The sequence below is a fragment of the Molothrus aeneus genome, chromosome 9, assembly GCF_037042795.1.
Source record: "Molothrus aeneus isolate 106 chromosome 9, BPBGC_Maene_1.0, whole genome shotgun sequence".
NCBI lineage: Eukaryota > Metazoa > Chordata > Aves > Passeriformes > Icteridae > Molothrus > Molothrus aeneus.
The window spans coordinates 14657790-14673329 of record NC_089654.1 but is presented as its reverse complement, the minus strand read 5'-3'; the positions used below and the strand labels follow the sequence as shown (position 1 = coordinate 14673329).

The 15540-nt window shown below is 44.3% G+C and overlaps 1 protein-coding gene across 1 annotated transcript in view; it reads left to right on the top strand.

Annotated features, from left to right (window-relative positions):
* The window catches only part of DDAH1 (dimethylarginine dimethylaminohydrolase 1), a 57275-nt gene that overhangs the window by 32896 nt on the left and 8839 nt on the right, over positions 1–15540 (top strand). Inside the window, exons 2-4 of the mRNA XM_066555384.1 lie at positions 7452–7551; positions 8631–8704; positions 9294–9413. Coding sequence (XP_066411481.1) covers positions 7452–7551; positions 8631–8704; positions 9294–9413 — 294 coding nt within the window. The remainder of the gene's footprint in view (positions 1–7451; positions 7552–8630; positions 8705–9293; positions 9414–15540) is intronic.

The following is a 15540-nucleotide window of genomic DNA, read 5'->3' as shown; positions in this document are numbered from 1 at the left end:
GGAAGAGGAGGTTGCTGCTTGAATTCCTGAGATCAGTCAGATTGAAGCTCCTCTCTTGCTTGATCAAGAAGCTTTTCTAGGACAAGGAACCTTAGACACCCCTTATTCTGGTTTTCCTACATGGGCCAGTCCCTCTCTGTGGTGCCCTGGTCCAGCTTTTTCCATGTGTCCCTTTCCCTGTTAATCCCTGGTATAGTACTGTGATCACCCCAGACTTAGGGCACTCTCCTGGGGCAATGGCCACTCTGCACCAGGTACCTCAGCACATCCCTTGAGACTGGTTCAGAGTAGGGCACTAAGTGGGTTTGGATCCATAATTGGCATGTGTGGGCAGTAACAAATGAGATCATTATCTCTGTGGCCCTTTCTGAACTCCATGGTTCATAACCCCCAAAACTGTGCCAGAAACTGCACCTGCTTTTGGTGCAAGCTTTGATTAAGCATGAGACCGTCTTAGAGCTGCAATCTAGAGGCATTAGTGTGGGATCTGTGCATCAGGAGGAGCTAACAAGTTGTCATCTCCTTGAGAGTACAGGTCAGGAGTCCCTTGGTATTCTTCATTGTCCCTTCTCTGGCCTTGTTTGATGAAAAATGGTTGAGGCTTGAGGACAGGCTGTGCTGGTTGGTATTTTGGCACAGCCCCTGGGCCAGGAGAGGCTGATTGATGTTGCTGTGTAACCGCCTTGCCACCTGGGTGAGGGCCTGGCCTTGGGCCTCCATGTTGGCAGAGTGGCAGGCTACCATCAGCTGAAATGCCAAAAAAGCCCTTTTCTGGGTATGTGAGGTTCAGCCCAGTTTAGTGAGGTCATGCTCAGATTAGTCAGAGCTGAGGAGAGCAGATGTGATTTGTGTGGGTGTCTGGGAGCAGCCTACCCACCCATGGCATCCAGGAGCCTGCAGCTGAGCAGTGCTGATCCACTTTGGGACCAGGCCACTGCTGGTCTTTTCCTTTTCTCCCCTTCTCAAAAGAGGCAGTGGGATGGACACAAAGGCCCTGTGTGGGTGAAAAGGGAGGTTGATTGCCAAAGCAAACCTGTCAGCTGGTGGAAGTGGGAATGGCAGGTACAGAATGTCCTTACCAGGGTGTGCTGGTGGCTGTTTGTAGGACACAGCTAAACTTTTTGTCTTGCTCTTAACACACTCTTACTGCCTGACCTTCATTGAATAGCAGTTCTGGAGCATCTTGTTCTTATGTGTTTTTCCTGATAAGCTTTCGAGAGCCAAGGCCCTTTCTGGTATCAACACTGGGAAAATGAGTTGGAAACTTCACCACAACCAACATCCCACAAATTTCTGAGATCAGTATGCACAAGGGTGTGCACCTGACCTATTTAAAGTGAGAAAACAACCAGGAGTGGGTTTTTCTTCTCAAAAACCCTCAAAACTATTGCAGCACTGCTTTATTTTCTTTGAAGCCTGTGCAGGTCCAGAAGGGCAGAGCTTATCATCAGAAGGAGACAGACTTCCCTCATGTCCAAATGGAGCAGATTCAGGCAGGCAAGAGCGTGGATTGTGACCAACATTGGTATCTGGTTTTGCAAAACTGAAGTCTACCCTGTCCTGGCCCCAGATCTGTCCATCTCTGTTTATAGCCTTTACTCAAAACCTTGCTGAAAAATGTGTTATATATGGACAGTGGCACTTTGTGAACTCTGATCTAATGGCTCCAGAAATAATCACCTTTGAGATTATTATAGTCTAACTTCTGCATATGTTAGGTCTGACATTTGCTTTGCACAGCTATGAATGCCTGTTTAAAACACAATGAAGTAAAGTCTGAAATGCAGTATTTGTGATTTAACAAGCTGGAGAAAGGGGTGGTGGATGTAAACTTTCAGGAGACAGTGCAGTAGTGTGTCTTGGACTGAGAGCCCTTTTTGTTAGAGCTGTGGTTGGTCTCTGGAGAGCTGAGCTGTGAGCACAGGAAGCTGAGCTCTGCTAGCTTAGAAACCTCATTTCACCTCTGGATCATTGGATGGTCTTCTGCCCTCTGAATCCCTCTGCATCCTTTCCTTTAAGCCAGGGCTGGAGGCACCTTCCCCCTTTCACCAAGAGCTTGGAGACAAAGGCAGATCGGTCCCTGCAGTCATTAGAAGATGCCTGATTTGAAACCATCTGCAGCCTCTGCCAAGCCCCAGCTGTGCCCCTGCCCATGGGACATTTTGGGAGCCTGAGTGGCGCCTCACCCATGGCCCCACCACCCAGGGGAAAATCTGCCCTGGTCTTGGCAGGTGTGAGATGATGGCTTGCAAAATCATTTCCCTGTTTCCACTGTCTTTTGAAAAGATAATTTCCTTCTTCTGTCAATAACATAAATCCCATAATATGGTTAGTGCACAGGAGACCAGTAAATAATTTAGGAAGCAGCCTATGTTTAGAGTGCATCAAGTACTAATATAGAGAAGGAAAAAATCCCTACACATCAGTTACAGTAATTGGTGGAAGGCACCAGTGCGAAGGGTAATGAGCTCCATTTTTAAAGCACGAGGAAATTAGATTTTTATAAATGTCAAACGCAGTTATTGTCCTCCTTCCTTGAAACAGAGCTGAGCTGGCTGGAGCCCATTGTCTCTCAATCAGCTTTGATATGGATTAGACACATCCCATCTCACACCAGGAATGTGCTTATTAGAAAAATATCTCTGCACAAAGCATACAAGCTTTAACGCTCAGCCCGTGTACTAATGGATACACGTACAATGAAACCCAATATCACGTTACAAACCTAAAGCTGACCTGAGATAATAAGATACAGAAATCTGAAGGGTTGCAGATGAGTGCTCTCTTTGTGTGCAGCATTTCTGACTACCTGGGATTTTAGTTTTCAAATAAAGGAGATAAAGTGAGGGAAGGTGACTTTTCCTCTTGGCTGCTTCTAAAAGAACGAGCAATGTAAGTCTTCTTCATAGTGACAATGCTTGTAATCAGGTAGTGTCCAAATATTTTGTGTATTTTGCTGGTGTCTCCTGGGTAACTGTGGTTCCACAGAGGACTTTTCTATTCACTGTTTTTTAGTTCTTTCCCAGAAAAAAGCAAGAGGTGGTTATTTGTTTATACATCAAAGCTAGCTCTGTGAATTAGTCTTTCATTCATTATGAATGAAAATGTCACCAATATGTTTTAAGACACCACACTTCAGAAAATGGCTATCAGTTATTTGGAGAGGATAAAGTGTGTGCAGAATAGAGGACCTTGTAAAATCAACCCCCTTTCCTACATCCCTTTTTAAAACATCTTCCTTGAGGATATCAATCATCTGTCCATCCTTAGCTTGAGATTGTATCTCATTCCCATCTGTAAAAGCTCTGTTAGAAAGTAGCACAGTCCTTCATGATGTGGGAAGGTTTAAGGATGGAGCCAAGCTTTAGAGTCCCTTTTGCAGTGATGAGATAAAGACTCAAGCTGCTTGTGTGGACTTTACCCCAAGTCTGAATGCTGCACGTGCTGTTTCCAAGGTGGGACTGTGTCAAAGACATTCCATGGACTTGCTGTGTTGGAAACCCAGCTCAGGACTGCTGCAGGATGGCTTTAGAGATGCTCTGGTGGGGATCATGTGAGTCTGTGCTGTCCCCTCTACAGGAAATTCAGCAGATGGGCTATTCAGTCCTGGCTTGTTTTTCTGGAGTCCTTTATTTACAAGTGTGCTTCTTTATGGGGTTTTCTTTTCAGTTGTCTTTTTAATAATGCCAAGTTTTCTTTTCAGTCTTCTTCATCTCTAGTGCTTTTTTCATCTCTGCTTCAACTGATTGAAGTTTCTGGTGTTGGCCTGTAGGAAAAAAAAAGAATAACTTGAGACTTCTGTTTTACACAAGCAAGGGATATTGAAAGATATTCCTAACATGCATGTGTCAGCAGACATGTGAACAGCACTTCCCAATTAAAGTGTTTAAATTCTTAAATTTCAATTCTTAAAACTCTTAAGAATTTCTGCTGGTTCCTTGAAGTCCTTACAAAACAGTGTTCTGAAGCTTGAATCCATGAACAACCATCATGGAAAAGTGATCCAGCTATTTATATGGCAGTCATTTTATTTGTTTAAATTTGGTTTTATAAGCTAAAATGAACCCAGCTGTTGGAGGAAAACAATGTGAGGATGTTACAAATATCTTCAAAGCCTTGGACACCATGAAGCAAATTAAACTAGTTTTCTGTGACTTTGGACAACTTTTAATTCTGATAACTTTCCTTAATGTCTGTGCTACAGCTGCATCAACCCCTGTAAATTAAATAAAGAAACAATTCAAGACATCTCTGATGTAGCCTGCTAGTTAAATGGTAATCAGCAACTGGTGATTAAAACATCCATATGACTCAAATCACAAATCCAAAGTCAGCATTTACATTCCACCAGCCTCATGAGCTAGGCACTTTAGTTAACTGTGCAAGGGTTATTAGTTGGCCTTCTGGGCCAGGGATGTGGAGTGCTGCTGCTCCCCTGCCTGCCCTCCCTGGGGAGCTCTGTGCTGCCCCTGCTCCTGCAGGGCTGTCTCTGCTCAGCACCCAGCATGGTTTGCCATGCTCAGGGAGCAGCAGCTTTCCCACCTGCTGAAGGGAGCTCACACCCACACTGTGACTGCTGTGTGTGTGTCCCTCATCACAGAGACTGCTGCCCATCCCTGGGCACAGCTCATCACAGTTGTTGCACATTCCTGGTCCCATTAGGACTTCAGGAAGCCTCGGGGCTTGAGCCTTCCTTGAACCTTCACTACATGAGGCACCTTCACACAATGTCTGCAGGCTGCCCAGGTTTTGCACCTCTTTGCTCTCTCAGATGTTGTCCTGTGGTCCAGAGAAGCTTTTGTGTCTCCCCATGGGATGGTTCCTCTGCCACAGGAGCATCCACAGCTCTGCTGATGCCTCTGCTTCTGGAGACATGGTCAGGGAGGAGGGCAGGAGTGCTGTGGGGAGTGGCTGCATGGCAGGGCAGCCGCTGGCTTGATTTCCTCTGCCAGCCCAGACAGCTTCTGCTGGGAGCACCTGCTTGGCAGCACATCTGCTGAAAGGGCTTTCTCTTCCTGGTGTTTTGGCTTTGGAAGCTGCTGCAGGTTGTAGATTAATTGGAGATAGGTGACCATGCAACAGGCTGGGTGAAGCTGTTTTTTCTTGTCATTTGGCCTTCTGCCTTAAATACTCCCATCTGATGGTTTTATTTATTTATTCTAACTGCCTGTGACTGGTGTCCCAATGGGGAGTTTGCCTGTCTGCCTCATGTCAGCACAAAAGCGTGAATCTGTATTCTTGGAATGGAACCCTGCTTTTATCATGCTGCATCTCCATTACTCCATATTAAACAATTGTTTTCTTCTTTGGGTTCTATTGACTCTTATACATGGAGCACCTGCACAGTAAAACCCACTGGGCTTCACAGACAAAAGAAATCATTCTGCTCTCAGCACAGGGATGTTATGAAATGTTGCCATGTTTGTACAACAGCAGTTTTCCAATATTACCTCAGCTGTTCCCCATTTATTTGTAAAACACCACGTGGGTCCAATCCACATTATAAACTTAATTTTAAAGAATGCTGGAGGTTAAACAGCAAGACTAAGAAAGATGAAGCCTTTCTGCTAAGCCTGGAGACTCTTGAGTGCCAGGTTTCTGCCTGAAGTCATTTTAACATCAGTTGAAAGACAGAGGAGCAAAAAAGAAGTGTTATTTGTAAATGGCATGCTGTAGGCTCATTCCAGGCTGCATGTCAAGGCCTTAGATGGTTCTCTGTGAATCCCTTGCTATCAGAAACCCCCTGGATACAGTTCTGAGTTGCACTGTAACTCATCAGAGTTCTGCAGGTGGCACAAAGATCTGCCTCTGTCCTTCACAAATTTTAACTGAGGCACCTACTTTAACAGTGTGCTTAACAGTCCAGGGTTTTTTCTCTCCAGTGGCTGGAGAGTGAGAAGATGCTACAGAAGAAGAGAAACTTCCAGAGAGCAGATGAGGCTTGGATAAAGTGCTGCCTCCAGTGTATCCCACACAGACCCACATCACCTGTCCTGACAGCCCATGGGGACCTGCCCTTGCCTTATGAGCCTGGCTCAGCATTAATGGGATCACTCACAAATGCCTCATTGCCAGGTCATGGAAAATGAGCAGGAAAAGGTAGCTTAGGTGGATCATGTCTGGCTGTTTCCTTATTCCCTAAAGCCAGCACTGCTCTTAGGAAGGTGTGTCAGCCCAACTGTGTGCTGCTCTTATGCTGAGGCTGCCACAGTGAGAGTGAAGGACCTGTCACCATCGTATGCCCTTCCTGCTGTGCAGGTGTAGTTTGGCAGAGCCCAGGAGCAGGGCTGCCAGGACTGCCTCTGTTGTTGTACAGGGCTGGAAGACTAGTATGGTGTCACTTGTTTTAGCTCCATGTGTTTTTTTCTAGAAATGCTTAATTTAGCACTTTAAATAGATGAGTGACCTGTGGGACATGCAGAATAGGAGTTCACTGTGTTTGCCATGTTTATTAATGCTTTCTGGGCACCTCTAGTTAACCATGGTGAGGAAGTTTCACTGAACATGCAGATACCCCTGTGTGGGATCAAGTTCACGGGTTTCTGTGGATGAGCTCTTATTTTTATTGACATTCTGCAAGTTACAGGTTTATGCTTTTGGTGAATGGTTGGTTGTGTGTAGGTTCTTCTTTTGCCTTACAAGGCACCCCAGTGATGCTGTTTGAGCATAGCCCCTGTTCTGGATGGCAAGTGATACGAGCCTCTATAGAAACAGATTCTGCTTTAGGCATCCTCTGCAGTCCTCAGTGGGAAAGAAGGAACCTACTGAAGCTGCATTCCCTGCTCCTGATAAAAACTTCTCTCAGCAGGAAACAGGCTCTGACTTCCAGCCATGTGTGTGACTCTCCACAGCAAGCAGTAAGCCCCACATTGTATAGGCATGAAATGTCTTGTAATTCTGAAACAGGGTAGCTCAAACATGCAAAGAGAACTAGTGCCTAGTAAAATTGCAAAGCCATAAGGAATTTGAACATTTACTGACTAGGGATTTTTTTTTCCTTTGGGCTGAAGAGGAACTTGGGGTAGAGCTGCCACCTCCATGGCTGGCAGAGCCATCTCTTGTGTCTGAGCAGAGTGGAAGGAATGAACCTCACTCCTCTGCTGCTGCTTTTTCTGGCCCAAATCTGGGGGACAGGGTTTTCAAGAGGATATTACTGTGCAGAGGGACTGGACTTAACATGTGCTTTGGAGCCCTTGTCTGTGCCTCCTGAATGCTGCATGGCTCCTCTGCAAAGACAAGAGCCTGATCTCTGTCCCTTGCCAACCCATCCCCCAGACCACAGAGGCCTCAGATGGGGAACTGTGATGGGCAGTCCACAAAGGACCCTGCCATCCATCCTGCTAAAGGTGCATTAAAAGGCTTTAATTCTTATTAATTATATGTATTTCTGGCAGATTTTAAAAAAAATTTTCGACAGTACAATATGTCCTTAATAACTTTCTTTTAAACAGGTTGAAGCCATGAAGAGAGCACTGGAAAGTCTCAACCTTAATATAGTTGAGATGGTGGATGAAAATGCAACCTTGGATGGTGGAGATGTCTTATTTACAGGTATAATAATCACAGGTAGTGAATTTACTGTTCACATGTTCGGACTGCCTTAAAGACTGCGCATTGTCTGACAGCAGCACAATAAAATGTCATTGCTGTGGTTTGCTGAATCTGTTGTTTGCTAAATGTCACGAAGGTTGCTGAGAGATGAGTTCTCAGTGCAGCCCTCGATGTCCTGCCTAATACCTGAATAAATGGAGTAGCAGTACACACACTACAAAGAACAACTCTGTGCATACAGATTTTATTTTAGCTTGTAAAGTGCCAATAAGAAAAATGCTTTCAGTAGTCAGCTGTCAGGGGTTGTTTCATATTTCTTATTACAAGCAGATAACGTTCACCAGACTCATTTTCAGGACTTGCAAAAGCTTGATGCAGACAATTGTCGCTAGTTCAATGAATTAAATGCAAAAAAAGAAATTTTTACTTAATCAGGGATGTGGTGGAGTTGCCTGTCAGATGTCATGAGCCTTACATGCATGGTTGACTTCCAAGATGAAGATACTGCCTGTGTTTTTTATGTCATTAAACCCATTAGGCATTTTCTCCCATTGGCTGCACACAGGGTTGCTCCCTGCCCGTGCTGAATGAGCCTGTTGGTTTTGATCAGCATCACAGGAGGCTGGCTGCCTGCCTTAGAGCACCACAGGGAAAGAAGGGTCTGCTACAGAGGCAGACCAGGAAGGGAGGCCTTCCTCAGGCAGTGCAGATCCAGCACTGATTTTCTCTGGTGCTGGAGGATGCTGATGACTGCAGATCTGCCTTGAGACCAGAGGAAATCTCAAAGGGAGAGGGAAATGGTTAATCAGTGGTGTACTAATCCAGCCCAGCTGTTGTCTTTCCTGACCCAATGACCACTGGAGAGATTTAGAAGAGGAAGCTATTTATGCTTCTGGTTAAATATCTCTTCTGGCAAAGGATTAATTGCTTTAGATTATCAGCTCACAATTGCAGGTTGCATTCTTTTATGCTGAATTTTCAGTTTAAATACTCAGCTTGAGAAAAGAAACATATAACATGAAAATTCTTGAAAGATTGCTTGAAAATGTCTCTAAAGCTAGTCTGCTTTTTTATTCCAGGCAGAGAATTTTTCGTAGGTCTCTCCAGGCGGACAAATCAACGTGGTGCAGAAATTCTGGCTGACACATTTAAGGTTTGTAGATTCCTGCATGCCACAGGAAATAGAAGCTGTCATTCACTGAACTAATTGAACAATTGTACTGGCTAAGATGTTTGTCATACTCATGTACTTTATTTAAGACCTAATTAAAAAAACCCCAAAGGTACAAGTTGCTGAAAGGTTTGAGCATCCTGTAAAGTGGTAGATGCTGAAGTTGGATCTGAAATGTGAGATTACTGCATAACAATCAGTTGGATAGTGGGAGGCTGTTATTTTTTGAGAGCACATAAACACTCACGTTCTTCATGTTCTCATGTATCAGCCCTGTGTTCTTATTGCTGGTTCCTGGAGAGATTTTATGTACTTACTGTTTAATTAAGCATTTTAATGTATTTCTTTGTGGTTGCAACAATAGTAGTATTTGAACCATGTTCTGGATTTTATGCCAGTCTCCAGACAAGACAAGCTGGTCCAGAGGACAATGTCATACTTAAACAGTTGACACTGTGCCCCGGGGTTGATAATTTGCGGAGAGTAAAATTAATTATGGAATGCCTCCATATAATTATGGAACTAGAACACTTAAAAAATATTTATAGCACCCTTCTTTACTCCCATACAGGATTATGCTGTCTCCACAGTCCCTGTTCATGATTCTTTGCATCTGAAGAGCTTTTGCAGCATGGCTGGACCAAACCTGATTGCTATCGGATCAAGTGAAGCTGCACAGAAAGCCCTCAAGGTAAAGCACATAAGAAAATATTCTAAACGGCATATCTCTTTCTGCTCTTTTTAAAATATCTGCTTAAGGATGCTGGAATTTTAAAATACATATAGATCAGTGAAAGAGGAAACAATGACTTTGTGTTTGAGTCTCCTGTATGTGCAAACCAAAAAGAATGTCTATATCAGGCAAGAGAATGGTGATGTTGATTTAACTTCATTTATCTTAAGGAAATAAACAGAATATGCAGGTTATTATTTACAGCTTTTTAGACTAAAAATCTGATAATTTGGTATTAAAAGGGGGGAAGGAGATATAGTCAGACCAGTGGAGATATTTACTTCAGATGTTGCCATGAGGAAACTTGTCTTCTAGAATTCACAGAGGGGAAGTAAAGGTTCCATCCTGAAAGAAGGAGGAAGAGGCCCTACACTTGTATAGAGTGTTTATAAACATGAGCAAAATTCAACTACAATACTGGTTACAGTGCTGCAGTTTGAATTTGAGCCAGGGCTAATCTGAGAACTCATCAGTTTGATTAAACCCTTCTGCACTGCTCGGCTAATCATGTTAGCTATTGTAACCAAAAGCCTTTTTTGTCCAACCTGATCAAATATTGCTGGTAAATAACCATCAAGTAAACACCAGCATTAATCAAGGTAAAGTAATAAGCAGATACATTTTTAAAAGGACATGATAATTAACAAGATAATCTAGCAGTCTCTGATTGTTGGTGGATATATTTTTTAAAATAAATCAACTGTCAGCTTTCAGTATGTTTCTCTGCACTGGACATTTAGCAGCACATTTGCATGTGTCTGAGGACAACGTTTGCTCACACCCTGCCAGCTGAGGTTAGGGAGTCTGGGCTGGAGCAGGGTTTTGTCCCATGCCATGTGCTCTTCTCATGCTCCCAGAGAGCTGACAGGTTATATCAGGCAGCCATGTCACAGCAACATATGGAGTTACCCAGAACATGTTCCAGTGAGTTGGATCTGGCTGTTTGTCCAGGAGTCTAAATCTCCTATGAGAAACTATTGGCAAACAAATGGGTAAATTTTCTGTCTTGGAAATGATGGCATTTGCAGTGCTGCTGATCACCAGCTTCCCCTAACATTTGAATTCTTGCTTTCTGACAATGTATTTGTATTTGTTTACTTGCCACCAAAGCAAAAAAAAAAAAAAATTGCAATCAGCTTCTTGCAGTCTTGTGGAAATGCAAGTGCAAGAGGATCTTGGAGGAACTGACACTTGAATAAAAGCTGCTCCCTGGATTTCAGCAGATGAGCTGAGCTGTAGCAGTGCTGTCAGCTGTTCTCCTGTTACCCAGCAGAGTCTGTGGCAGTACAGTCCTGCTGAGTCTGTTGCCTGGCACAGCCCAGCATGCCACTCCTTTATTGTAATAGCTTGTTATTTTAAACTCCTCCTTCATGTTGCCATTTTTTGTGACTGGAAATGCAATCATACAAGCAAGATGACTGAGCTGTCTTTAACCATCTCTGGTAACTGAGTTGTTTTCACATGTCATGTTAGGTAACTGCTTCTAGTGAACTGCTACATCGTGCTACTCTAACATTTTACATTTAAAACAGGATTTATCTGCTTACATTCTTGTTTGAAATAGAGATTTTTCTTGATTGTTCTTACTGCTGCAACTTATGTATCCTTACAGTACTTTAAAAATAGAAAAAGAAATTGCATCTGGTGCTCACATATGGCCAAGTGCAATTGATCTTGAGTTCAGTGCAGTATGTGTAATGTAAAGCTCTGCAAGTGAGCTGGGAAATGAAAATCCACAGAGTGTAGGATAATAGACCACATGCTAGAAGCAGATAATAAATCAGATATGACATTTTAACCATTAAATCCTCTTCAGGTTTTGGCAAGTGTAGAGTATTTATTTGGACTGCAGCTGAAAAGTGGCACTTGAGGAAACTTGGTGAAAGAAAGAGACAGATGAAGTGCAGAAAGTACCAGAGCCTCTGGTGACTATCACATCTGAAACTTTAACTTCCCTCTGCTGTTTTCAGCATGCATTTAATTCCTTCTTGTAGTTAAACCTGTTTATAATTCCATACACGTCATTCCACATTTGAACATCAGCCGTGGCTGTTGAGAGGATGAAGCCTAGGATTATTTTTCAGGTCCCTCAGTGAAGCCAGGATTTCCTGTAAACATGTCACCTTTGGGCCCTGATCAGGCACTGCCAGAGTTGCTGCCTTTACTGTGGACATGAATGAGGACAGATTTGGGCTGTGACAGTGCCAGTCCCAGTGCAGGGCGTTGATGTGGCAGTGCTGCAGATGAGCACCCTGCACCACTTTTTCCCCAATAGGGGACACAGCCCTGGGGTCTTGTTGGGACAGCAGAATAGCAGGAACTGGCCCAGGACATAATCCAGTTCAGGTTCCAGCAGCAAATGCAAAAGCTAGGCAAGGTGACAATGGGAGCTGTGACACAGCATCTGTTGCACACTCCTTTCTGTATTCTCCTGCTCTATACCAAATCCAGAAGAGGCACATTTGTGGCTGTTTGTATTGGTTGATACAGAGCACAATTTCCCTCCACTTTGTGATGAGTGAAGATTGGACAGCAGCAGATGATTGTGGACACAGTCCTTGATCAGACCATCTCTGTCACCCTTTGGATAACGCATTAGTAATCCCAAAGCATCTGAGGGTCACACATGTTGTTCCTGGCTTTGACAAGCTCAACTATTCCCTTGCAAGCAGTGTGGATTGTATCTGAGTCTGTCCCTTGGGTAGGCTCTGATAGCAGGCATTGACCAAAGGAGCAGCCCTGGGGTGTCCCCACAGGACTGGCAGGGAAAGCCTTGGTGTGCATGCACTGCTCTGGGGTAATGCAGGGTGAGGGGGGATCGCTGATGGATCTTGGCAGGGAGGGCACTCATCCCTCCATATGGCCTGGGCTCAGTCCTGCAGTCAGCTGAGTCTGGCATATTTCCTCGGAGATCTGGAATAATGGAGTGGCATGTGAAACATCTGGGATTTCAGTTGGTCACTTGAGAGGAGGGTATGCTAATTCAGAGGCAGTGTGGCCGTGGCAGATGTCAGGACTGAGCAGCATTGCCAGTCAAGGTGCAAGGCAGAGTAGGTGATGCAGCTGATAGTGTAACCCCTCATGTCCCCTCACAGACTTGTCCCAGCAGGACCCAGAGCAGTGGTCACATCTGCACTTTGCTGGTCCTTGGTATCTTGGAGTCCAGCCTCATTATTCAATGGGATTTCTTTATGGTCAGGACTCTGTTGGAATATCTGCAGTAGTGCAATGCCATGACTTTAGCAATATACCTCTCTTTTTCCTCCTGCTTTCAGGACATGATTGTCCTGCCTTGTTCTTGACTCTCTCATTCAGTATCTTCTGTTGGAAGTGGAGCTGCTCATTATTCCCCTAAATTATTCCCTGGGGGATGCTATTGATAATGCACCTGTTTTGACAGTGATCAAGGGAGGCTTATCAAAACCACATCTTAAGGATAATATAGAAAGGAGTCTCTTTTGGGTAACTATGCCCTTGGTCTGTGTCCAAGCTGTGATCAGAGCAGAGCTTTTAAAGACTCAAGCACAAGGAGTTGTTCTCGCATTGGCAGTTGCCCCCATTCCTTTGATTAAATGCCTTTTGTTCTTACTCCATCTTGTGTAACTGAAGTTTCTGCAATGTGCCAGCTTTTGAAGAGCTGAGTAGTGTTTCTCTGCATGACAGGAGTGTTATAGTGCCTGGATAGAGCAGAGGGGTTCCCAGCTCTGCCACAGAAATGCCTCCAGACACCTAAGGGAGAACTTCATCTCTCTGGTGTTCTTAGAAAACAGTCTGTACTGCCATGCAGCAGGAAAAGTCTCAGCTAAATCTGCTTTTCCTATTGTCTGTATAGCAACTGTCTTTTCTAGTAATGCACAAGTTTGCATGAAAACATTATCTCTTCTTCCTTAAGAATTCATCATTTGTGCCTCTGCTTATTCCCCACATGAAGTCATAATCCTCTATTTATGCTATCACAATGGGTTGCTGTGGAAATCATTGCTAATATTAATAACCCAAAGAAGATGACATCAGGTAGGGAATTAGGAGAAAGTGAAGATGAATGCTGACTTTTTTTGTAATGTGGGAACAAAGAAAGGTTAGTGAAATACAAAGAAGGGTTGAGAACTTTCCCCTTTAAGCTAAACATTAAAAAATGAGACTTTGCTTCTCTCAGCCTTGTAGATAGGAAAATTAATCAATTTATAATCAATCAATACATGAATCAACTTATAAAATTCTATGTACTTTCCTTTATCTCCTTCTGATTCTTCATTACTTTAACAATTAGGGGTCCATACCATCTCAGAGGATGTAGGTCTTCATTGAGTGCCAGATGACCTCCTACCTTAAAAAGTGAATTCATTGTGTTTTACTTTGAATTAATTTTAGATGATGTTATAGCCACTGCACTTATCTGAGTGTTAGTTCTGTTCAGTTTGCATATGTGCAGAAGAATCTTTGGAAGATAAAGACTCAAAAGTATATATTTATATACTAGAGATTATTTATGAATCAGTTTTGTTTGTTTGTTGGTTTTTAAAGGGTGAGGAAAGTGTCCCTTTCAGTACATGTTTTTCCTCACCAGTAAGGCTGTCAGGCACAGGAGCTGGGTCAGAGGGTGGCTGAGAAGATGTCATGTGCTTTGCGTAAATGGGGACTCATGTTTCTGATCTTTGCTTCTTTTTTTCCCCTTTGACCATTCTCTCCCTGGGTTCCTGTTCCAAACGACAGGATGTTCGTGCTCCTGCCTTCTCCACTGAAAACAACAGCTCACGTAATTTGCTTCCTTTGCTCCTTCTCAGGCCGTGGTTTCCCTTTGCATGGTCCTTGGCAGAGCTGCAGGCAGGGGACAGCGTGGCCATGAGGGATGGTGGCTCAGAGGGGCACAGCAGGGCAGGTGTGCACACAAATGACACTCAGTGCCCATCGCATCTGTGGTGATGCAAAAGGTGTCCTGTGCCAGGAAAAGCCGAGGAGCAGGGTGGGAGAGGCTGCTTAAAAGAGCTCTTCCTTCTGGAAAACATGACTGGGAGGGTGCAGCAGGGAGGCAAAGCCCAAAGCCCAGCTGCTGGGACTGTGGGTGTTAGGCGGAAATTAAAGCAACACTCTGGCTGTGGATGGACTAAGAAATCTGGCATGCTGAGCATGGCAGACCAGGGCACTGCTGGCTTCACAGATCCTCAGTGTGGTGTGTGTCTGTAGCTCTGGGCTGTCCTGTCCTGGATCCCTATCAGACTTCTCAGTGCCTGACAAGAAGGCTTAGATCATTCTCCTTTGATTTATGCTGCTCACAGTGGCTGTGATGGCCCCTTCCTACTGAGTCTACTATGCTGTTGTCTCTTCTGCCTGCCTGCATGTCAGGGGGGACACTCCTGATAGATCTTGACATTCCAGCAAGGTCGCTGGCTTTTCCAGCTCTGCTCTTCTGTCCCCTCTGGCCAGCCTAGCCAAGGGTTTCATGGTCACTGCTTTGTTTAAGGAAACTCTGAGAAGCTGCTGAGTCCTGTATGAGGCACACGGCATTGTGGCACAGCTCAACAGCTCCACTCTGTCCTGCACTTCCTTGCGTTGAACCCAAAGGCTGCTGCTTTCTCTCTCCAGTGCCAGTTGTTTCTCTAAATATGAAGAAATTAGGAAGAAACTCAAAGGACAGTCAGGGCAATAAATCAGTGAATGAATTTTGGTTTCAGTGTAAAGTGATGTGCAGCTGGTATCACTCTGTATGACAGCTGATGAGTTGAGGTCCTGGAAACCATGCACCAGATCATGGTCACCTCCACTCCCTATCTTGGGATGCAAAAGTGGGTACCATCACCTCTCACCTGAGACTGGAGACACCATACCATGCAGCACTAAAAAAGAAGCTCTTCTGGGTGTTGTGAGAATTTTTAAAAAGGAGATTTGGCAATCAGCAGTATTTTCCAGGTAGCAAGCACTAATTTACCTTTCTCAGCTGTCCCTCCAGATGGCAGTGGGCTGGTCAGGTGCCTCTCCTCATCTTTTGCCTTTGCTGCATAATGGCATAGCCTGACATTGTTCCCAGACAAGTGGTCTTTCCTCCAAGGAGAAAAGAAACATGTTGACCTTCCAAACTCCCATCCAG